The following is a 24,253-nucleotide window of genomic DNA, read 5'->3' as shown; positions in this document are numbered from 1 at the left end:
TTTGTTTGGGGCCACTGGGTTAAATCACCCAGAACCCATTCCCATTGAGTGAAAATCTGATGTTCCAATCTGGATTTCCCAGTGACCCAGCCACAGCACAAAATTAGAGGTGTTTAGAAACTTAGTCGATGAACAATTGAGGCTGACACACATTGAAGCCTCTTTTTCTTTTTCTTTTTTTTTTTTTTTTTTTGGTTTTTGGGTCACACCCAGCGGTGCTCAGGGGTTACTCCTGGCTGTCTGCTCAGAAATCGCTCCTGGCAGGCACGGGGGACCACATGGGACACCGGGATTCGAACCAACCACCTTTGGTCCTGGATTGGCTGCTTGCAAGGCAAACACCGCTGTGCTATCTCTCCGGGCCCTGAAGCCTCTTTTTCTAATTGGAATTCTTCAATATTTATTATTAAGAAACCAACGGGTATGGGGCCGGGCGGTGGCACTAGAGGTAAGGTGCCTGAGCGCATAGCCAGGATAAACCCTGAGCATTACCAGGTATGGCCCAAAAACAAAAACAAAAACAAAACAAAACAAAACAAAAAAGAAACCAACGGGTAGATGGAAACATTTAACCGATTTAAAGTTTGTGAATTCTCAGATGGTTTCAATAGGCAAGATGTAGAATAACTTATCTACACCAGTAGCCATTCCAAGAGACTGGCCTTCGATAGTAATTGAATTAAAGGACTATTTTTATAATATTTCTATAGATCCAAAAGACAGAAAAAGAATTGCCTTTTCAGTTCCTTCTATTAATAATGGAGCCCCTATGTGGCAATTTCAACCACGTGTTGATGTAGTTTTATGTCCAGCTCATAAAAAGTTTCCCCAGGTTTATTTGGTGCATTACATGGATGACATCTTACTGTCAGCTCAAACTCACAAGGAATTGCAATGTGTTTATGAATTTGTTATCATTTGCTTGCAGGGTACTGGTTTAACGATAGCCACAGAAAAATTCCAGATTTTACCTCAATTTTAATACTTGGGGTTTGTATTGGAGTTTGTACTTCAGTGTATCCACAAAAGATTTTTATTTTTCAGAAAGATCAACGGACTCTTACTGACTTTCAAAAACTCTTAGGTGATATAAATTGGATATGTTCCTCCCTTGGGATTCCACACTCAGAACTAACCAACTTTTTTAGTACTTTAGAAGGAAATTCGGATTTAAATAGCCCCATGTGTTTAACACAAAAGACCCAACAGGAATTATATTTTTCATGGACTGGCTCCAAAAGTTTTGTCTTTCTAGGTTTATACCTGGAGAGAAGGTGTTGCTTTTAATTTTTGCAATCCCTCATTTCCCTATAGGTGCTCTAGCCTCTAGAATGGGTTTACTTACACAAAAAACAACCTTGTATGTTTGTACTTACTTGCAATTGATCTCCACATTTATGATTAAAGTAAGGCTCAGAACAATTTCCTTGTTAGGTTTTGATCCTGAAATAATAGTCCTGCCAAGTCCAAAAAAGGAAATAAAATGAATATTACCTCTCAGAGAGTCCCTTAAATGAGTACTATGTGATTTTTCAGGAGAAATTTCTTCCCATTATCCTATTGGAAAGGCCTGGGACTTCTTTAAGAGGAAACATTTTGTAACCTCATCTATTGTCTTTTCCTCCCCTATACCTGATGCCCCGTGATTTACATTGATGCATCGTCATCAGAAAAGGACGGTTTGACTGGCTTCTCTGACCACACTATACATATTTATTACAAGTCTGGTCAACAAGTAGAACTTGCTACTTTAAATTATCACATGTTTCAGAGCTGTGCAATATAGTAAGTAATTCAGCTTACATACTATTGTTCCCAGACATAACAACTGCCTCTTTAAATGCTCATAACCAAATTGTTCAAGATTTGCAGAAGCAATCATAAATCCTTCTGCCAAAACGTTCTGAGCCAACATTTGTCACTCACATAAGAGCCCACTCTGACTTCCCAGGGCCAATGTCTTTAGGGAGTGAAACTGCTGATCTTTTGGCTATGCCAATATTTATGTTCTAAACTATTAAGCCCTTTTTTCAGCAAAGTTCCCCTCCATAGATGTTGATTACTCCAAGGAAGTAGAAATCCTTTTCACCTGATGTGCCAGCTTTATATTTTGAAGCATTTGACCCATTCTACTTGCGTCAATTTTTCTGTGGATTGATCCTTTTGTCTGTCTATGTGTGAGTGTGTGTGTGTGTGTGGTGGCCACCTCTATGTTTAATGTTTGTTCATATTATACATAATGTCTGTTCATATTGTATTTAGCCCTTCCTACTTGTATATGGTCATTCCTTTTAGATGGTAGAAGATGATGCCACCACTGCCACAATGGTTGTGCTGGTGCTTATGGTATTGCTTTGGTATAAGTTTGTAGAACCTATATAAATCAACCCAGCTGGGGCTGGCACGGTGGCGCTAGAGGTAAGGTGTCTGCCTTGCCAGCGCTAGCCTAGGACAGACCACAGTTCAATCTCCTGGCGTCCCATATGGTCCCCCAAGCCAGGAGCAACTTCTGAGCGCATAGCCAGGAGTAACCCCTGAGCGTCATCGGGTGTGGCCCCCCCATAAAAAATAAAAAAGAAAAATAAATCAACCCTGCTGAACTTGCTGCATACCGCTCACTGCATGGAAAATGGGACTGAGGGAGCAGCATTGGTGTGCGAACTGCTCGTGATCCTCTTCGTGGTTTATCATACATGAAGGTGTCCTGTTCTATGCCATCACTCTGGCTGCTGTGGCTTGAGTCTTTGAACTGCAAGTCATCCTCAAAGAAGAAGGCAAACACACCACTGTTGCTTATGTGTTCTTGGAGGTCAATTTCTATGACTTCAGTTCACTATAGACTCTTGCTCACAATTGGTTTCAGCTATTGAGAATCTTCAAATTCTCGAACATTTCCTGATCTGTGAATGCTGTGAGCCATATTTCCAGACTCCACAAGACTGAGTTGCAGATGGCATTTGGGATCTAGAATTTATCTACTCTACTCAGACTTTCTCAAAAGACTTAGAGGATATGTATAACTTCTTTTTACAATTTTTAAGCAAATCTCTATAATATGTATATGCCCTATGGTGTAATATTCTTTTCCTTTTTTATTTAGATATGCTAGTAGAAATTCTTAGAAAATAGTAGAGATAGTATAAATAAAATTTTGGTGCTTTTTATGGAACTAGGCCATAAAAGGCCACAAAAGTATCCTATGGAACCGTTTTTTTTTGCATAGGTGCATTAAAATAGAAAAATATTAGAAACTAAGAAGAGTTATTATTTATTAGGGATGAAGACTCAATAACTTCCTACTACAGAGGGCCTTCCATTTGCCTTAGTGACTTGACTTGGACATCAGCCATTTATCACTGAACCTTGGGGTCCAGCATGGTTCTCTACGCCTACACCAGAAATTGACCTTCTATCAGTACAGATCCTGGATCTGCACCAACTGGCCATAGTCTGGTCTCTTCTTTCTATATTTAGAAAGGTTCTGAAAATTGGAGCCTCTCCCAGCCCTGAAGAGGGATGGGACAGATCCCCTTCTAACAGGACACTTCTATAAAGTATGTGAGGTTCAAGGTCACCTTATGGCTCCTGCTGTGTTTGAGGAGAACCTTTCCTGGGACCTTGAAAAAGACTATGGGGTTAGACAAATTACTGTGCCTGGAGCCTGCAGATGGCGCTAAGCAGGATGCTTCATGGGTAGGGATACCCTATTTTTAGGCCAAACGATTTTTTTATTATGTTTTCCCAACTTTTGCTGCGCATATGCAAAATATTGCCAACCTTTATCTTTAGAAACATATGTTGTAACCTTAGAATCATGAAATGTGTATTATTTTGTTTTCTGAAAAGTCAATTAGGGGGAGATATTGGGTTACTGGTCTTACCCTAATCAATATTTGTACCCCACCTTAGGGTGTGATTTGGTGATGAGATATTGGATTATTTTTTATTTGGCATTCCTCTCCCACCCTAGGGTCGGGCCTGATTCTTGACTGTTGTTAAAATATAAATTAATGAGTCCTAGAGTTGGTGTGGGACCTTTCTTGGCACAGCACCTGTAGCTCCTTAGCCAGTGGATCTGGAGAACTGTAGTAGCAGCAAAATAATTCCACAGGCAGTCAGTTGAAGTTTCAGGAGATATTCAGATTTATTTCAAGGCCCTAACTGCCATGTGCATTTCTCCACATGGCTTCTCAGCTAAGATATTCTTGCAGCCTCTTTTCACTGTCCTCCAAGCACCCTTCTTGCTTCTGCTGTCTCACTTTCCCCTTCCAGGCGACCCCTTAATTACCAAGCAGAGACCCCTTCCAGCTGTGGGTATGTCTGACCATCCAGGTGAGATTAGCATATGGATTGGGGAAGGGGTAGAGTTATCCATTAAAGCAGGGGTCTGAGGAAGGCAGAGGCTCATTCTTTGGTCTTCTTCCACTAAGCTGCATTCCTTCTTAAGAGCAGAAAGTTTGGGTGGTTGAATTCCTTGCTTGAGTGCTGAATTTCCTGAACCCATTCTTGTACCTCTTCACTGTGTAGATTATTTCCTGCATCGATATTTCCTTCCAGGCCTGCATCTCACCAGATACTCATTTTGGAGTCCCAGACTCCACTAACATTCCTTAGAAAGAAAATAGAGATGATTTGTAGCCTTAAATTCCTAAAGTACTTCAAAGTTTTTTGAGAGGGGTCACACACTGCAGCACTCAAGAGCACTCTTGGCTCTGTGCTCAGAAATTGCTCCTGGCAGGAATGGGAGATTTAGCTCCTTGCAAGCAAACACCCATCCACTGTGCTATCTCTCCGGCCCCTAAACTTCAAAGTTTTGCAGAAGGAACAAGAGAAGTTTGGAGTACAGAGCCAGGAGGAACCCTGAGAATTTGCCAAGTGTGTCTCAAAAAAACCAACAAACAAAAAAATCAAAGGGGCCCAGAGAGATAGCACAGTGGCAGGGCTTTTGCCTTGCCATGCTGACGACCCAGGTTCAATCCCTGGCATTCTATATGGTTCCACGAACCTGTAAGAAAGATTTATAGGTGCAGAGCCAGGAGAAATCCCTGAGTGACGCCAAGTGTTGCCCCAAATAAAAACAAAACAGATAAAAAAAATAAAACAAAATAAAAAGCAGCCAATGATTCAAGGGATAGCACAGCAGTTCAGTACTTGTCTTGTATAGAATTGATATCTCCTATCACCCCAGGAGTGACCCTTGAGCACAGCACCGTGAACCTAGCTAGCCAGGTGTGAGGATCCAAGACCAGCTGAAGACCAGTGGAGGAGAATCTGTTTTCCAGGACTTCCTGCATGTTGACTTTGGTTTAGGTTAAATTTCTTGACCCTATTTGCATCAGGCATTGTCTTATTGGTTAAGATGTATTTATCTGTATGGATCTGACTGTTTAGTTCTTTTTGTTTGTTTGTTTTGTTTTTAGGCCACACCAGGCGGTGCTCAGGGTTTTATTCCTGGCTATCTGCTCAGAAATAGCTCCTGGCAGGCACGGGGGACCACATGGGCACCGGGATTTGAACCAACCATCTTAGGTCCCGGATCAGCTGCTTGCAAGGCAAACGCCGCTGTGCTATCTCTCCGGCCCCACTGTTTTGTTCTTAAGCCCCACTGCATATAGAAAATTTTGTATCTAACTTTAGTGGTTTAATATATTAGTTTGCACAATTCTGGGGAAATGCATATTAGAGTTTTAAAAGTTCTCAGCTATCCTAGTGAATGTCTTCCAATTGCTAAAATGTTTTATTAAGTATCTTATGTAGCAGCCTATTTTCAAACTGTATTATCTTTAATAATGATCTTGTGATTTTGTTTGGAGAAGTTTATGAAAAAAAAAAAAACCCTGGATGTTCTAGACTTATTAATAGTGCTTGGTGAAATGATGCTAAGAATTTCAAACTATAAGTGTATTTGCAGAAAAGTTCTAATATTTATGCGCAGAGAAGTCTAGGAAAATTTTTGTGCTCTGTATAAGACATCAAAAGGGTTGATTGTTTTTGAAAAGAATTGCATACAATTTAAACTTTGATACTTTAATTTATAGTATGGAGTTCCTGCCTCTGGCAAAGGAGAGCAGAAGAACAAAAAAGATTTGTAACTTCTCATTTTTGTTTTATTTTGTTTTGTAACTCCAAAGAAAAAAAAGGTAAAATATAAGGAACTCCTCCCCCAATTACCTACGTTAATTTTACTTGGATGGTCAGACCCACACTTACCTATATTAATTTTACTTGGATGGTCAGACCCACACACACACACAAAGGGGGTCTGTAATTTGGAATAAAAAATATAAAAGATTTTTTTCTTGGGTGGGGGGAAGGGGGCAGCAAGGAAGCACGGAGAATGGTAGAAAAGGAGACAGAGAGCTCCGGAGAAAAAGAGATGAGAAACACATGGTTTAAGTGGAGCAGAGAAAATAACAGGCAGATAACCAAAGAAGAAGCAGACAAGTGGCTGCCATAAAAGGCTTGGCATATGAAAGCATATGGCAGATAGGGCCATAGAATAAACCTAGCTGTCTCCTATGAAAATTTAAATGACTGAATTATTGTGCCTCTACTACCCTTGTCCAGACCCATTGGTGGAAGAAAGGCACAGAGCAGAGAAAGACCTCATCCAACACTAGGACTTTTGTCTTTATATTTTATAATTAAAACAGTATTGTAGATTACTGTGATAATGTCTCAGAAATATTGCAGTGATTCTAGCAGTGATCAGTTGAACCATCCTGGCAGTTATTTGGTGAGCTAAAGCTGTTCTGGGGACAAGATCTGGGGTTTCCACACACAAAACTGTGCTCCAGAACTCTGGTCCCTCTTTAGCTTTTGATTTTTGCAGGGTCTGTTTGTGGTGATACTCAGGAGTTCCAACGAAGATTCAAAGGCATCTTGGGGACCACAAGGTAGCAGTGGTCGGACCTGGAGCCCCACACTTGCTCCACATACACTCTTTGTGCCCATGAATCACTCCTGGCAGGGCTTGGGGATCCTATGGGATGCTGGGAATTTATCCCAGATCTCCTGCGCCATCTCTCTGGCCACAAGTCCTGTCATCTTTCAACCTCTCTTTTCTTCTGAAAGTGTCAAAGGATTTATCTCGGCCCAGCATTGAAGGGCTGAACTTTTCTCCCCCAACCACACACTTGCCCCTCTCCCCACAACATGACATGGAAATGTTTGCAAGCTATAAAGATATTTCCAACTGAATTGTGTTTTACTTTTAGGACTCAGGGCACCCATATTGCTTTGATTTGTCATATTATAAAACCAAAAGGTGAACTCATGGGGCTGAAGGAACTGTACAGCAAGATTGCAATTGGCCATTGCCTGCAGCTGGTCTGGGTTTGATCCTGGCATTTCATAAAGTCCCCTCAGCTCCACCAAGAGTGAGTGATTCCTAAGCCAGTAGTAACCTCTATGATTTTCAGGTGTGGCAAAACACACATGCATATACATGTGTAGACATGCACACACCACCACATGATCCCATGGACAGAACATTTTTCCTTGATGATGGTTGTGACATCACATTGACTTGCAACTCGGTTAGTTCCAATCCACAACCTTCAATGTTAACATCTGGACAAGCTCCTCAGAATCCCCCAGTTCCTTTTTCATCTACCACCACCATGAGCACCTTTCCAACCTTGCCATACTCTTAATCCAGAACATTCTAGAAAGAACTAAGTTGCAGCAATGAGAGTGGGAGCAGTCTGGGTGGGGGAGGGGCAGGCAAGGGACCAAAGACCTGGAATCTTCAGCTCTTCCTTTTGATGTCAACGTCCAGCACCCAGGCAACCTCAGAGAGGAATAGGGATGGACATGGGAGGTGCCATTCAAAGGCTCCTGTTTTTGTTTTTTGGTTGATTTATAAAGTTCTAATGTTTGGGGGCCAGAGTGACAATACGATGGGAAGGACACTGACCCAGGCTCTATCCCCATCATATCAGATGATCTCCTGAGCACTGTCAGGAGTAATTCCTAAGCACTGAACCAGGAATTACTCCTGAGCACAACCAGGTATAACCCCGTGAAGAAGAAGAAAAGAAGAAGAAGAAGAAGAAGAAGAAGAAGAAGAAGAAGAAGAAGAAGAAGAAGAGAAGAAGAAGAAGAAGAAAGAAGAAGAAAGAAGAAGAAGAAAGAAGAAGAAGAAGAAGAAAGAAGAAAGAAGAAGAAAGAAGAAGAAGAAGAAGAAAGAAGAAGAAGAAAGAAGAAGAAGAAAGAAGAAGAAGAAAAGAAGAAGAAAGAAGAAGAAAAGAAGAAAGAAGAAGAAGAAAAGAAGAAGAAAAGAAGAATAAAGAAGGAAGAAGAAGAAGAAGAAGAAGAAGAAGAAGAAGAAGAAGAAGAAGAAGAAGAAGAAGAAGAAGAAGAAGAAAAGAAACCATTTCATTCTGGAGAGCTGAGATGTATAATTTCTTGCCTTCCTGAATTATAAAAAAGAAGAAACCAGGATTGGAGAGATAGTTCAACAGGGAGGGTACCATATTCTCCGGTACCCTCCAGATGACTTTTTTTTTGTGGTTTTTGGGTCACACCAGGCAGTGCTCAGGGGTTTTTCCTGGCTCCGTGCTCAGAAATTGCTCCTGGCAGGCACAGGGGACCATATGGGATGCCGGGATTTGAACCGATGACCTCCTGGATGAAAGGCCTTACCTCCATGCTATCTCTCCGGCCCCACCGGAGAAAACGAAACGAAACGAAAAAAAAAAGTCAACTGAAAATCGTGGTTGTCTTATACGCCGAGTATAATCCCGAAAAATGCTGAGTATAATCGCAAAAAACGTTTCGATATGCTGCTAAACGAAAATCATCTGGATATTGCCATGAAATGAATTTTCCAACTTGATCCTGCACCAATCACTGCAAGGCTGCTCAGACCGCCTCTCTAACTTAGCCAATCCAAGCAGGCTTTTTTATGCATGCAAATTAGACAGTGTTCCATACCCAAATCTACACTGTAAAAAGTCTGCTCAGTTTGGCCAGAGCCAGAGGGGAAGCCTATTACAGTATAACCTTTGAACTTTTGCTTATTGTGCTTGGCTCACTGTGGTACATACAGTGACAGAACAGGAAAGTTCTGTCTTATACAACGAATATAGGCCTAAACCTATGCTTTAATTGTAAAATTAGGAGGTAGTCTTATACGCCTGGTCGTCTTATATGCCGGAAAATACAGTACTTTCTTTGCATGCATCTGACCAGGGTTTGATCTCTGGCATTCCACAGAGTTTCCTAAACACTGTCAGGAGTAATCTCTGAGTACCACCGGGTGTGGGAAGGAGGATAAAGGAAAGGAGAGGAAGGAAATGGAAGGGGAGAAGGAAGAGGTGGAAGATGAAGAGAAGGAGGTGGAGGAAGAGGAGGAGAAGGAAAAGGAGAAGGAGAAGAGAAGGATAAGGAGGAGAAAGAAAAGGAGGAGGATAGTGTCATGGCCATCTTTGTCCAGACAAGGGAATTCTAGGGGTTTTCAGGAAGGTGAGTGCAGGGTTTGGTGAAAAAAATAAAGCCACACTTAGTTGTGGGGATGAATCTGAATTATGTGTCTTTATTTAATGTTACAGAGAAGCATTTAAATATAAATTTTACATATGAGAGACCGCCTACATCTGCTTTCCTGCAAGGTTAAAAAAATTGTAATTTCTTGTTAGCAAAAACCTAATCAGTACATACTGTTTGATCTATAAGTTTCTTCACAATCAACAATTCAGGGGCATTTTATTGTGGATTACAAACTTTCTACATTATAAGCTCCATTAAAAGACAGAAGGGAGTTGAGTCAGAGATTTTTCTGGGCTCAAAGGGCAAAAACAAACAAACAAACAAACAAAAAAAACAAAAACCATCTCAAAGTGTTAGAGTTTGAAATGACACCCGGCTCTGGGAGTCAAAGATGACTTCTGATAATGCAAGGTGCAAAAGGGAGGTTAATTGGTCAACCGAGATCTAGTTAACAAGTCCTCGGCAAGGACTCCGAGTCAACTAGTCAAGCAGTTTATATAGAAATCACAAGCAGTATGGGGCTGGAGCAAAAGCACGACGATAGAGCATTTGCTTTGCACTTGGCTGACCTAGGATGGACCTGGGTTCGATTCCTGACAGTCCAGGAAATTGCCAGGAGCAATTTCTGAGTGCATAGTCAGGAGTAACCCCTGAGCATCACTGAGTATGGCCCAAAATAAAAAAAAAGAAAAATGACAAGCAGTAACAATATAATCATTTTATTGTTAAATGTCTTAATCAGCGATTTCTCTGATTGTCTAGGGATATACCTGGTTGTTAAGGGGATCCTATGACTCAGACCCTGGATGTCAAGGGTTACTCTCATTCAATCTCTTGGTTGTTAAGGAAGCCTTTTTCCAAGCTCACTCAACCCTTAGTTCCTTATTTCTTGAGTACATCAACTTGGTTTTATTTCTGAGTTAACTCTGTCTGCCTTCAGCGAGGAGTGGGAAACTAGGGTTTGGGCTTGTCTTAGTCTAGAGTTCCTTATCATGCATTAGAGGGGGAATCTTGGTTCTTACAAAAGCTTTTTCCTCTCAGGCAGGATTCTGGGTGTCAATTCTGATATAACTTCAAAGATTGGCGAGTTTTCCCGGTGTTCCTATGAAGGGCTCCATTCATTTGAGTGAGCAGACTGCTTAAAGATACAGAACATCTTTGAAAAGACTACATGAATTTTGAGGATTACAAAGATATTTTTGTTTCTCTTGATGATGATTTTCCCAGGTAAAGAGATATTTAATCAAGGCCATATTTGCATGTACTAATGTTGTCATCTGGAGGTAAATGTTCAAATATATACATATTTAGCACATCAGCAGGGAGATTCTGTTAGGCCAAATAAATGTTTGCAACTATTACTAAGCTTGAGAAATAGGTTCCTCATCAAGGAAGCGACCTCTCTTTGAGGTCTTTTCTCAGCCATCCACATGGGGGGGAGATCAGCAGACCTTCTGATTTTAACTTTGTTTAAACTGTAGTAGTTGTATTCCCCGTTTTTCTTTTTCTTTTCTAGAAGGAGAGTTTCAATCTCAGCTTTAAGCTCCTGAGCTGTCAAGAAAATCAATCTGATAAGAAGGGGAAAACAAGCGGCGCCAAGAATTATAACCACCAATCTGATTCCAACCATAACTAACCAATACAGCTAATTGATGAGTTTCTTTTTTTTTTTTTTCTTTTTTGTTTTTGGGTCACGCCCGGCGGTACTCAGGGGTTACTCCTGGCTGTCTGCTCAGAAATAGCTCCTGGCAGGCACGGGGGACCATATGGGACACCGGGATTCGAACCAACCACCTTTGGTCTTGGATCGGCTGCTTGCAAGGCAAACACCGCTGTGCTATTTCTCCAGGCCCTAATTGATGAGTTTCAAATCCTGGATAATTTGTCCAAATTCCTTCAGCCAAGTGATAAGTTTCAATTCAGATTCACACCAACAATTGAGTGTACCTTTTTTTTCTCTTCGAATTCTGGACCCACTTTCCTGGGAACCCCGAGAATTTCCTGAATTGTCTGAACCGAAAGAGCTGTGACAGAATGTGGCTGGTGTAATATCACAGCAGGAAAGGCACTTGCTTTGCATGCAAATTGCCCGGGACAGATGCGGGATTTTTGCCTGGCATCCCATATGGTCCATGGAGCCTGCCAGAAGTGATTTTGAGAGTAGACCCAATAATAATCCCTAAGCACTCTCATATGTGGTCTAAAACAAAGAAAATGAAGGAATAAGAGGAGGAGGGAAAAGAGGAGGGAGGAGGAAGGAGAGAAAGAAAAGGAAAGGAGGAATGAGGAGGGAGAGGAAAAGAAAGAGGAGAAGAGGAAGGAGGAAGAGGAAGAGGAGGAAAAGGAGAAATAAAGGAGATAAAGGAAAAAGAAAGAACAGGAGCAGGAAAGGCCAAGGCATCTGAAACTGTGGATCTTCTTGTCCAAGCAAGGAGCAGGACACTGGGCAGTGGGCCGTGGGATGCTCACACCTGGGTCTTGCCCTTCTGGACTTCAATATTCACCATGGGCAGTGAGTGAAACTTGTTCTTCATGTTCGAATCTTCGGTCAGCAATTGGTGTAGACGGGCAGGCAGAGATTTGAGGACCTGGATGTGGGGGCCTTGGGCAGCAGCCATATAGATAATGGGGTTGATACAGCAGTTGACATAAGCCAGGGCCAACCAGAGCACATCCAGAGACAAAGTGAGCTTGAATCTGGGTGACTGTTTGGAGAGCAGGATCAAAACCAAGCCAGAAACCTGGTAGGGCAGCCAGAGGACAAAGAAGCTGGTCACCACGGCCACCACCACCTTCAGGGTTTTGGTGGAGCGTGTGGCTGGCCGGCGCCAAGTCTGAAGGAGGAGGAAAGTGTAGCAGACGCTCAGCGTGACCAGAGGCACCAGGAAACACAAGACAAAGCGTGTGACATTGACAGCATGCTTGACCTGCTCCCCATCCGGTCCATAGTCCACACCACATGAGCCCTTCATTGAAAAAGTATCCTTGTGTACTTGTCGGTACATGAAGGACGGTATAGTGAGCACCAGAGCCAGGATCCAGGCCACACCACTGGCCAGCCAGGCCAGCCAGGCCACACAGTAGTTCTGGCACCAGAGAGGTTTGAGGACAATGAGGAGGCGATCGGCGCTGATGGTGGCGAGGAGCAGGATGCTGGCAGAGAGGTTGAAGAGGTTGAGTGAGGGCAGGATTCGACAGGCCACTTCACCTAAAGGCCAGTTGCCATGCAAGAGGGTGGTTGCAATGATGATGGGCAGTGCCAGGCAGGAGAGGAGGTCGGCCAAGGCCAGGTTAAGAAACCATATGGCATTAATGGCTCGACAGGCCTCTGAGCCAGTCACCCACAGTACAAGTATGTTGCCTGGCACACCTACCACGAAGACCATCATGAAGATGACCACAGCAGCCACCTCATGGGCCTTGAGACTCAGTGGGGGTTGTGGGCCATCCACTGGCCCATCCATAGTTACATTGTCGTAGGCACTGTAGTCCATTTCGGTGGTATATTTAAAGTCCTGGGGGCCATGAAAGAGGCAGGGGAGATGAAAGATGAGGGTCAGATCTGGGGAGAGGAAGCCAGAGCTTTGGAGATGCCCCAGGGAATGAGGGTGCACACAGCAGGGCCAGCTGGGGTATCGGGTCACATAAGGAAAAAATGAAAGTCACTGGGTCTTAGGGCTAGACTCGAAGGGGTCTCAAACTCATGGCCCGCAGGTCATTTGTGGCCCTCTGTACAACATTTTGTGGCCCTGCCCTAGAGAAATCTTTTTTTGTTTTGTTTTGTTTTAGTTGTTGGGTCACACCCCCCAATGTTCAAGGCTTACTACTGACTTTGCACTCAAGGATCACCCTGACTTTGCCTCCTGCAGCCCCCAGGTAAATTGAGTTTGAGACCCCTGCTAGAGGGTTTGTGCTGTGGGGAGGGTGCTTGCTTTGTATATGGCTCATGTAATCCAGTGTGCCCCTAGAGCTATAACTGGAGTAATCCCAGGGAGTATAGTCAGGATGAAACCCTGAATACTGCTGGTGTTGAAGAAGGAAGGAAGAAAAGGGAAAGGAAGGAAGGAAGGAAGATGAGAGGGAGGGAGGGAGGAAAAGAAAGAAGATGGTTTTCTGTGGAGGGATGAAAGAGACAGCTGAGAGTTCTAGAACAAATGAGGGGGTCCCTGGAGAGATAGTATAAAGGAGAGGGCACTTGCCTTGCATGTAGTCAACCTAGCTTCCATTTCCCAGGCATCCCATAGGGACCCCGAACCTCCCACCAAGCAAGGGTGATTGAATCCTAAGTGCAAAGCCAGGAATAACTTCTGAGCATCACTGAGTGTGACCCTAAACAAAAACATGCAAATAAAAACAGAACAAAACAAAACACAAAGGGGTCTTTAGATCGATGGGTCCTGGGTTTAGCCCAATACCTCAGGGGCCCCTTAGCACCACAGGTGTGACCGTCCAGCACCCCGAAATGAAATACAGTTTTTTAATGGGCCGACATCTTTTTTAATGGGAAGAAATCAGCATTTCTTCACTGATGCTGCAGTGAGTGGGATCAGCCAGCTTGGGAACCTGAGGTTGGGGGTGACAAGCACGCATACACAGAGCAGTATCCATGTACGTGCCTGCGTAGGGGGAGGGAGGTGCTCAGTACTCTGGTTCCTTGAACACCTAGGTGCAGGGGAGGTCTGCAGGGACCTTCAAGGCACCTGGACGTGGTAGAACCCTTCTGTGTCAATCAGGGTGGATTTCAATCCAGACAGCTTACCACCGCCAGGGTACACCCTTTAACAAGCCCCCCACCCAATCCTCCCCTATGATGATCCCACAGCAAGCATATGGGTCAGAAATGTGACTCAGTGACTGTAGAACGAGTGATGAACAGAAAAAGAGGCAAGTAGACAGACTGAGCAAGTTTTGAGGATGGGGTGGCAAACTTATGGGGGTCTCTTGTCTCCATTTTTTTGGAATCAGGAGAAATTTCAAAGGAGAAAGTTAAAGCGGGTGGGACTATAGCAGGGAGAGTGTCTACCTTGCACATGGCTGACCCAGGTTTGACCCCAGCACTTCATGAAATCCCCAGGGCCTGACAGGAGTGATTTTAGAGCACAAAGCTAGGAGTAACCCCGAGTGCCTCTAGGTATGGCCACAAAATAATAATTACTTAAAATTAAAAATTTAAATTTTAAATAAAGTAAAAACAAATTAAAATAAAATGAGCCTGGGCCCGGAGAGATAGCACAGCGGCGTTTGCCTTGCAAACGGCCGATCCCGGACCAAAGGTGGTTGGTTGGAATCCCGGTGTCCCATATGGTCCCCTGTGCCTGCCAGGAGCTATTTCTGAGCAGACAGCCAGGAGTAACCCCTGAGCACTGCCGGGTGTTACCCAAAAACCAAATAAATAAATAAATAAATAAAATAAAATGAGCCAAAAATAACTAAAATAATAAAATACAGTGAAAGGTCATTTCTGATTTTAGCTTTGAGAGTGCTTGAAGCTCAGACTTCAGCTGGAAGCGGGTGGAAAGCAGCTATTTCTTGGAGTTGTTTTTTTTTTTAATGAGTTGATTTGTGCCATATTTCAGTTTGGTCCATATCCAGTGGCTGGATGTATAAGGAGCCAGGGACTGAGCCCAGAGATCCCAATACAAGATCTGCCCAAGCTCTTGACTCTCTTCCCAACCCTTCCTTATGCGCATGAAAGATCACTTGCTGGGGAGCACAAAGAGAGCTGGGGCCCGAGACAAAAGTATCTTCAGATATTACACAGGAGGGAGAAGTCAGGAAGAAATTTCAACATGGCCCCCAGGCCTGATTTCTCATCCCATGGGTTCCCAGCCAAACCTCTGTTTCTGGAATGTTCCACTGCCCAAAATCTGTGCCCACAACCGTGTCTGCTGGCACTGACAGGAGGTTCAAAACTATGCTGATTGGGACCATTTTTAGGAAAACAGAGACATCAAAGCCAGCTGTGACCACACTGCCACATACATACACACAAACACACACATACAAAAACACAAGCTCACATACACATGACAAACACAAGTACACACAAACACAAATACACATATACATGCACAAATACACACAATCACATACACACCAACACACAGAAACACAAACATATACATGCAAAAACACACACAATTACACAAAAATATACACTATTACATACAAACACAAACACAGAAACACACACATGTTCTACCTTTCATTACTGGGGAAGGAAGTAACATAATCCACCACCCCTATCCCCTGTTCTGGCTCCATTTCTTTTACCAGGTGAAGCAAGGCAGAAGCTGGAAGGGATCCCAGCATCCCCTACCAGCTTATTAACTCGCCTGTCCTATTTCACCCTTGTTGGTTTGGGGGCCACCCCACCACCATGGGCTGTGTCAGGGCTGATGCCTAGCTCTGAGCTCAGGGGACCCTTGGTGATGCCGGGATTGAACCCTGCAGCTCTGGCTGGAGCAAGGTAAGTATGCTCCCTGCTTAGCTGTGCTGGCTCTTGGGCCACAGCTGGTCTTTTTCTATGGACCCCAGTGTCAACTGCCACTTCCATGGCTCTGGACCCCCATCTCAAGTGAGCACCTCAGATCTCTGATTGAGGAAGGGAGGCAGTTCTTCTGGGGGAGATCTCGAGTCCCCACAAAAGGTCTGAGGTCAGCTAGGGGGTACAGAGTTGGGAAGTTTATAACGCCAGGCAGGGAAAAGAGGAAGGAAGGAAGAATTGGGGCAGGGGGCTGGGGAGAAAAAAAGAGCCCAGAAATAAGAGAGCTGAGCCCAAAAGATAGCACAGTGGGGAGGCGCTGGCCTTGCATGTAGCTGACCTGGGTTTGATCCCCGGCATCCCATAGAGTCACCTGAGCCCTACCAGGAGTGATTCCTGACTGCAGAGCCAGGAGTCAGTCCTGACTGAGCACAGCTGGTGAGACAGAGAGAAAAAAACAGACAGATAGAGACAGAGACAAAGAGAGAGGAGAAGGATCCATTAAGCGCCCCCCCCCCCCCAAGCATGCATTCCTGGACCCACCATTTTCCACTGTCCTGTCTCCTGTCTCCTGGTCGCTGTCTCTGGGGATCCTTCTGCCTGAGGGCTGTAGTTTTTAAAGCCCCTCCTCTGGGCACCCTAATTGGTCTGTGCTCATAGGTCCCTTCCTTGTGCCCTGTGAGCCCCTGCACCCCCTCCCTGGAGGAGGTTGGAAATCTATGCCCTTTATCTTGACTGGGCCCCTTGGTCAGGCCGGATACCCTCCCCCCCCCCCAAACTGTCTTTCTCCTTCTCTCTCTCCTTCAAGGGCCCTGGGCAGCCACAGCAGCAAAGCTCAGGGTTCCAAGGGGCTTTTAAGGCCACTGGAGAGTTTGATTCCCCTCTTGCCCTCACCCTAATTCCATATGGTTCCCCAGCACCGCCAGGAGTGATTCCTGATAACAGAGCCAGGAGCAGCCCATGAGCATTGCCGGTTGTGGCTCAGAAACCTAAATAAATAAACAAACACATAAATAAAACTGCAAAACATCATGTATCCAGAGCAATAGCAAAGTGGTAAAGCATTTGCTTTGTATATGGTCAACACAGAACGTGAACCCTAGTTTGAATTTCAGCATCCCATATGGTCCCCCAAGCCTGTCAGGAGAGACTTCTGAGCACAGAGCTAGGAGTAAACCCTGAGCACTGCCAGGTGTGACCCCCAAAAAGCCAAAACAAAACTATAAAACAACACAAAATTAGGAAAACATGGGGCTGGAGCCAGAGTAGAGTTGGTAGGCATTAGCTTTCAGGCAGTCACCCTGGTTCACACCCTGGCATCCCAAAGGGTCCCCCCAACATGGCAGGTCCCCTCCAACATGAAGTGACCCCTGAATGCAGAGTCACGAGTAAACCCAGAGAACACTTGGGTGTGGCTGCCAAACGGAAAAATTCGGAAACTTTTTAAAATAGGGAAATTCACAAAAAATTCTAGATAGTTACCAAAAATATCTGATTCTCTCCAACACAAATCTTGATGGAAATAAGGAAGTGTCAGGCATTGTGACAGCTGAGAGTTCAGTGTAAGAGAGATTCTAGCTATCTGCCGTGACTGCACAAATGGACAGACACAAACATAATCCTCCAGGGACAGAAGAAAGGAGGACTGAAGGGCAGGATGGGAAAATGTGGAGAGTCCCAGAGCACAGGCTTTGCATGTGGGAGCCTTGGGTTGTACCACAGCATCATCTGATCCCCCAACCAACACCCAGTGTAGCCCCAAGCCAAAACACTGGAACCTAATAACAATAATAACCACTCCTAATGACAGAGGGGGTTGTGTGAAACCTTTTAGCAAGAGTCCTGTTGGGGCCAGAGCAACTGCATAGCTCTTGCCTTGTACATGGCTGACATAGGTTCGATCCCTACAGTATCCCATAGGTCCCTTAAGCAAAATTAAAAAGTCCCTCACAAAAGTGCCCTGGGTGTGTACTTTTTCTGACTGAAACCAAATGACAAACATGTGTGTAATCATGGTGCTTAAATAAAAATATAACAATAGTAAACATGAAATAGAACTTAGTAAAAAAAAAAAAAAAGACATGTGCTCTGGGGCCAGAGCAATAGTACAGCTAGGAAGACAGTTGCCTTGCACAGGGTCAACCTAGGTTCTATCCTGGGATCCCATATGGTCTCCTGAGCCTGCCTGAAATAATTTCTGAGTGTAGAGCCAGGAGTAACCCCTAAGCTCCTCCAGGTGTAACCCAAGACACCCCCCCAATAAATAAATAAATAAATAAATAAATAAATAAATAAATAATGTGTCCAGCTTGAATGCTCAGCTTACAGGCCCTGGTATGTTGATACCCATCTTGCTATGATATCTCCTGTGTTGTCAGGGGTTCAGGCCCTGCTCCGTCACAAGCAAGGCCAGTGCTGTCCCTGCTGTGCTCTAAATGGCTCAATCTTCTAGCATCGTTTCTTATCTGTTTGGTTTTCCTCCAGGCACTATTCTAGGAAGCTTGGTCAATGGGTTAGACCACATCATGTAGGCTGGACACCTCCACCTGAAAGGTTTCCAGATGCCCACATTTATGTCAGCCCTTCCTCCCTTCCTTTTTTAGCTGCATGATTTTCCACTGCAGCAGAGATCATGATCTCCACCCCATTCATTCTCTTTCCTGACCACAGAAACACAAGGCTTGTCACCCCCAGCCTTTCTTAGAAAGGGGGCAGAGGTGAGTTTCAGCCCTGACTTCCTGAAGTCCTTCCTGCCTGGCTAAACTTCAAAGATTTGTGGTAGGAAAGAGAGTCCTGTGACTGAGGGTTGTCTGACACTGTTTCATCCTGTGCCACTTGGCCCCTAAGTGCCACCAAGTGTGGGCCCTATTTAAAAAAAAATAAAGAAGAAATCCTCAGGGCCAGAGTGATAATACAAAAGGAAGGGCATTTGCCTTGCAAGCAGCTGACCTGGATGCAGTCCCTGGCATCTTACAGGATCCCCTGAGCCTGCCTAGAATGATTTCATAGTGCAGATCCAGGAGTAACCCTGAGAAATATAAAGTGTGTTTCAAGAAACAAACAAACAAACAAATAACCAAAGGGGCCCAGAGAGATAGCACAGTGATAGGGCATTTGCTTTGTATGCTGACGGTTGGGACAGAACCAGGTTTGATTCCCAGCATCCTATATGGTCCCCGAGCCTACAAGAAGGATTTCTGGATGCAGAGCCAGGAGAAACCTCTGAGTGACGCCAGGTGTGGCTCTAAAACAAAACAAAATAAAACAAAAATAAACAAAAATAAAACAAAACAAACAGCAATCCAAGGTGCAAGAGCTAGCATACAACTGATATCTCCTGCTACCACCACCACCACCACCAGGAATGACCCACTAGGTCACCAGGTGTGACCCCTGAACACAAAACCAGGAGTAAGTCATGAACCTAGCCAGGTGTGTACTCCCCCAAACAAAATAAGTTTAGGTGAGAAGCAATACAGCAAGTAGGGTACTTGCCTTGTACCCAGCCAATGTGGGTTTGAGCCCATACTGTCCCTCAAGTCTCACCAGGAATGATCAGTGCAGAGTTGGAAGAAAATCACGATCACAACCACAGATGTGTCCCCTGTAGCATGAAATAATTAACGATGGGGCTGGATGGTGGTGGATGGCGATGGATTTCTTTCTCTGCCATCCCAGGCCACGTGGCTCAGCAACCCCCATGAACCAGCGGGTTCCAGGCCCAGGTGAACGGCGTAAAGAAGACTCACTCACAGGCAGGCTTCAGGAAGCATCAGCTTTATTCATTCCCTATTCACCACATGTGTGTGGCCTATCTCATAACCTTTCAAGCATTCAGCCATTCTAGGCTAGCCCTGCCTCTTAACCCTTTCAGCCATCTTCCCTTTGGGCTCCATGCTGGTCCAAGACCAGAACACAGAGACCCCAAAAGCCAGCGAGCTCAGCCAGGCCGAAAAGGGCCAAGCCCTTTAATCCCCTGGCTTCCGGGTTTATCTACCTATTCCAAGACCCCTCCCAGGAATGGGCCGGGTCTTGCAGGTAAGGTCACACCTATTATCCGGTTCCCAAGACCCCTCCCAGAAATGGGTGGGTCTCAGATAGGTACCCTACATCCCCCACCCCCATAAAAGGAATAATGTTGAGATTTGAAAGCTGGAGAACCGCAGCTGCCTCTGGATGGTTACCTGAAAACTAGCAGTCATTGGCAAACACACAGCTACAGCTTCAGCTGAAACTCATGGGAGTCCTTTCCTGGCCAAACGAGGCATTGCTGCGGACTAGTTTTTGGGGTCTGGTTCATTCGAGAAGAACTTTGAGTTCCATCAAGGAGAGTGGATGCTCGGGCAGTGAAATACAAAGAAAATGAGAGGCCACATGATGTATGTGAAGAAATAGCACATTCCAAACTTTAATGTCTGGGACAGGTATATAAGAGGTAAATTGCCAGTCACACAGATACTTTCTAGTGCACTGAAACATGAACAGTAGCCTTGTTTGATATCAAAACAATTCACCTGGCTAGGGGAAATAAGCAGTAAGAGTTCTGAGTTACAAAGGAGAAGGTTAATTTTTTTTTTTTTTTGGTTTTCTTTTGGGCCACACCCGGCGTTGCTCAGAGGTTACTCCTGGCTGTCTGCTCAGAAATAGCTCCTGGCAGGCACGGGGGACCATATGGGACACCGGGATTTGAACCAACCACCTTTGGTCCTGGATTAGCTGCTTGCAAGGCAAACGCTGCTGTGCTATCTCTCCGGGCCCGAGAAGGTTAATTTTAAAATCTCAAAGCAGTTCCTCACAAGCCAGCCTCAGATGCAAACTAGGGGATGAGTCAGAAGCTGGAATTCTTTATCAAATTCCTGTTTCTAAAGAGATAGGTTTCATTTTTTAAAGATTAAAATGCAGGTAGTGAGCTATATCTAAAGAAATGCAGATTTTTTTATACCTGGTAAAAATTTCAAGAGTCCAATTCTACATCCTGACCAAACCAAACTGCAAGGGTATTTATATATACATATATCGGATTTTGGGTCACATCCGGCAATGCTCAGAGGTTACTCCTGGCTCTACACTCAGAAATTGCTCCTGGCAGGCTCAGGGGACCATATGGGATGCCGAAATTTGAACCACCATTCTTCTGCATGCCAGGCAAACACCCTACCTCAATGCTATCTCTCTGGCCACTATTTTTTTAAAATTATTTTTACTTATTTAAGCACCATGATTATAGTTGGGTTTCAGTCATAAAAAGAACACCCCTCTTCACCAGTGCAACATTCCCACCACGAATGTACCCATCTCCCTTTTTGTCCACCCCCTGCCTGTATTCAGGACAGGCATTCTACTTCTCTTCACTCATTAACATTGTCGTGGTAGTTGTTAGTGTAGTTATTTCTCTAAATGCACTCACCATTATTTGTGGTAAGCTTCTTATCGTGAGCTGGTCGTTTTGGGCCTCATCTCTGGGCATTATTACAATAATGTATTTTATTTTTAAAACTTATAGATGAGTGAGATGATTCTGTGTCTCTCTTACCTTCTGACTTATTTCACTTAACATAATAGATACCATGTACATTCATGTATAGGAAAATTTCATGACTTCATCTCTCTTGATGGCTGCATAATATTCATTGTGTATATGTACCACAGTTTCTTTAGCCATTCCTCTCTTGAAGGGCATCTTGGTTGTTTCCAGAGTCTGGCTATTGTAAATAGCACTGCAAACAATATACCATATTTTCCGGCGTATAAGACGACTGGGTGTATAAGACGACCTCCTAATTTTGCAGTTAAAAACATAGGTTTAGGGCCTGGATAGATAGCACAGTGGCGTTTGCAGCCGATCCAGGACCAAAGGTGGTTGGTTCGAATCCCAGTGTCCCATATGGTCCCCCATGCCTGCCAGGAGCTATTTCTGAGCAGACAGCCAGGAGTAACCCCTGAACACCGCCGGGTGTGGCCCAAAAATAAAAAACAAAAACAAAAACAAAAACATAAGTTTAGGCCTATATTCGCTGTATCAGACAGAACGTTCCTGTGCTGCAATTGTATGTACCACAGTGAGCCAATCAAAACAAGCAAAGGTTCAAAGGTTCTACTGTAATTGACTTCCTTTCTGACTCTGGCTAATCTGAGCAGGCTTTTTACAGTGTAGATTCTGGTCCAGAATATTGTCTAATTTGCATGCATCAAAAGCCTGCTTGGATTGGCTGAGTTAGAGAGGTGATCTGAGCAGCCTTGCAGTGATTGGTGCAGGATCGAGTTGGAAAATTTGTTTTGTGGCTATATTCAGACAATTTTCATTTAGCAGCATATTGAAACATTTTTTGGGATATACTCGGCGTATAAGATGACCCCCGATTTTCGGTTGAATTTTTTTTGTTTGTTTCAAAAGTCATCTTATACGCTGGAAAATATGGTAGATGGGAGGAAGGTATTTTTGTATTTTGTTTTTGTGTTCCCAGGGAATATCCCTAGGAGTGATATAGCTGGATCATATAGGAACTCAATTTCCAGTTTTTTGAGGAATTTCTATATTGTTTTTCATAAAGGCTAGACTAGACGGCATTCCCACCAGCAGTGAATGAGAGTTTCTTTCTGCCCACACCCCCACCAGCACTGATTATTCTTGTTCTTTGTGATGTGTCCCAGTCTTTGTAGCGTGAGATAGTACTTCATTGTTGTTTTGATTTGCATCTCCCTGATGATTGGTGGTGTGGAGAAATGTTCATAATAGCCATTTGTATTTCTTTTTTTTTTTTTTTTTTTTGGTTTTTGGGCCACACCCGGCAGTGCTCAGGAGTTACTCCTGGCTGTCTGCTCAGAAATAGCTCCTGGGGGGGCCGGGCGGTGGCGCTGGAGGTAAGGTGCCTGCCTTACCTGCGTTAGCCTAGGAGACGGACCGCGGTTCGATTCCCCGGCGTCCCATATGGTCCCCCAAGCCAGGAGCGACTTCTGAGCGCATAGCCAGGAGTAACCCCTGAGCGTCACCGGGTGTGGCCCAAAAAAAAAAAGAAATAGCTCCTGGCAGGCACGGGGGATCATATGGGACACCGAGATTTGAACCAACCACCTTAGGTCCTGGATCAGCTGCTTGCAAGGCAAATGCCACTGTGCTATCTCTCCGGGCCCGCCATTTGTATTTCTTCTTTGAGAAATTGTTCATTTCTTCTCCCCATTTTTGATGGAGTTAGATTTTTTCTTTTCCTTTCTTTCTTCCGTTCTTTCTTTCTTTCTTTCAATCTCTTCTTTCTTTTCTTTCTTTCTTTCTCTTTCTTTCTTTCTTTTTCTTTCTTTCTTTGTTTCCTTTTCTGTCTTTGTTTCTTTCTTTCTTCTTTCTTTCTCTTTCTTTCTTTCTTTTTCTTTCTTTTCTTTCTTTCTTTCTTTCTCTCTTTCTTTCTTTCTTTCTTTCTTTCTCTCTCTCTCTCTCTCTCTCTCTCTCTCTCTTTCTTTCTTTCTTTTCTTTCTTTCTTTCTTTCTTTCTTTCTTTCGTTCTTTCTTTCTTTCTTTTTCTTTCTTTCTTTCTTTCTTTCTTTCTTTCTTTCTTTCTTTCTTTCTTTCTTTCTTTCTTTCTTCTTTCTTTCTTTCTTTTTCTTTCTTTCTTTCTTTCTTTCTTCTTTCTTTCTTCTTTCTTCTTTCTTTCTTCTTTCTTTCTTTTTTCTTTCTTTCTTTCTTCTTTCTTTCTTTCTTTCTTTCTTTTCTTTCTTTCTTTTCTTTCTTTCTTTCTTCTTTCTTTTTCTTTCTTTTTCTTTCTTTTCTTTCTTTCTTTCTTTCTTTCTTTCTTTCTTTCTTTCTTTCTTTCTTTCTTTCTTTCTTTCTCTTCTTTTTTTGGTGGGGGGTGTTGGAGACTGGCATAACTAAAAGCCCTTTTTACTAAAATCAAAATGGAGTCTCTGAAAGTCTGGGTAAAGTGCCTATGTGACAATTAGCAGGAGCTGCCAGCTTGAGCAGCTAGCAAATGTGGCCTTTGCCCTTGGACCTAAAGAAAAGGGAAGTCACTGCATACCTCAGAACTAGGGGAGTCGACCACAGGCACCAAGATGTTCCCATAAAGATAGAGGCTGGTGGGCCTAGGCAGAGATTAGATCTTATACTTTGTTGCTCTAATACGGTATGGGCCTCATGATTGATGAATGCCAGCCTCGTGATGTACAACCTTGTTAATTTTGAAAAAACAAGATGTGCCTGTGGAAAGTTACAATTATTCCAAGAATGCCTTGCCCCTTTCTCTTTGTTTGGCTTGACTATAAAAGGCTTGCCCCCTCCCATATTAAACGG

The 24,253-nt window shown here is 43.8% G+C and overlaps 2 protein-coding genes across 2 annotated transcripts in view; both read right to left on the bottom strand.

Moving 5' to 3' along the window:
* The window catches only part of LOC126028593 (C5a anaphylatoxin chemotactic receptor 1-like), a 334,324-nt gene that overhangs the window by 29,674 nt on the left and 280,397 nt on the right, over positions 1 to 24,253 (bottom strand). The gene's annotated exons all lie outside the window — the stretch shown is intronic.
* On the bottom strand, positions 11,958 to 12,986 carry LOC126027528 (C5a anaphylatoxin chemotactic receptor 1-like). Its single transcript, XM_049786519.1, has one exon. It carries the CDS (start codon positions 12,984 to 12,986, stop codon positions 11,958 to 11,960), a length of 1,029 nt encoding a protein of 342 aa, XP_049642476.1.

Source organism: Suncus etruscus, chromosome 14 (assembly GCF_024139225.1).
Source record: "Suncus etruscus isolate mSunEtr1 chromosome 14, mSunEtr1.pri.cur, whole genome shotgun sequence".
In the NCBI taxonomy this organism is placed as follows: Eukaryota; Metazoa; Chordata; class Mammalia; order Eulipotyphla; family Soricidae; genus Suncus; species Suncus etruscus.
This window is presented reverse-complemented; position numbering and strand designations above follow the sequence as displayed.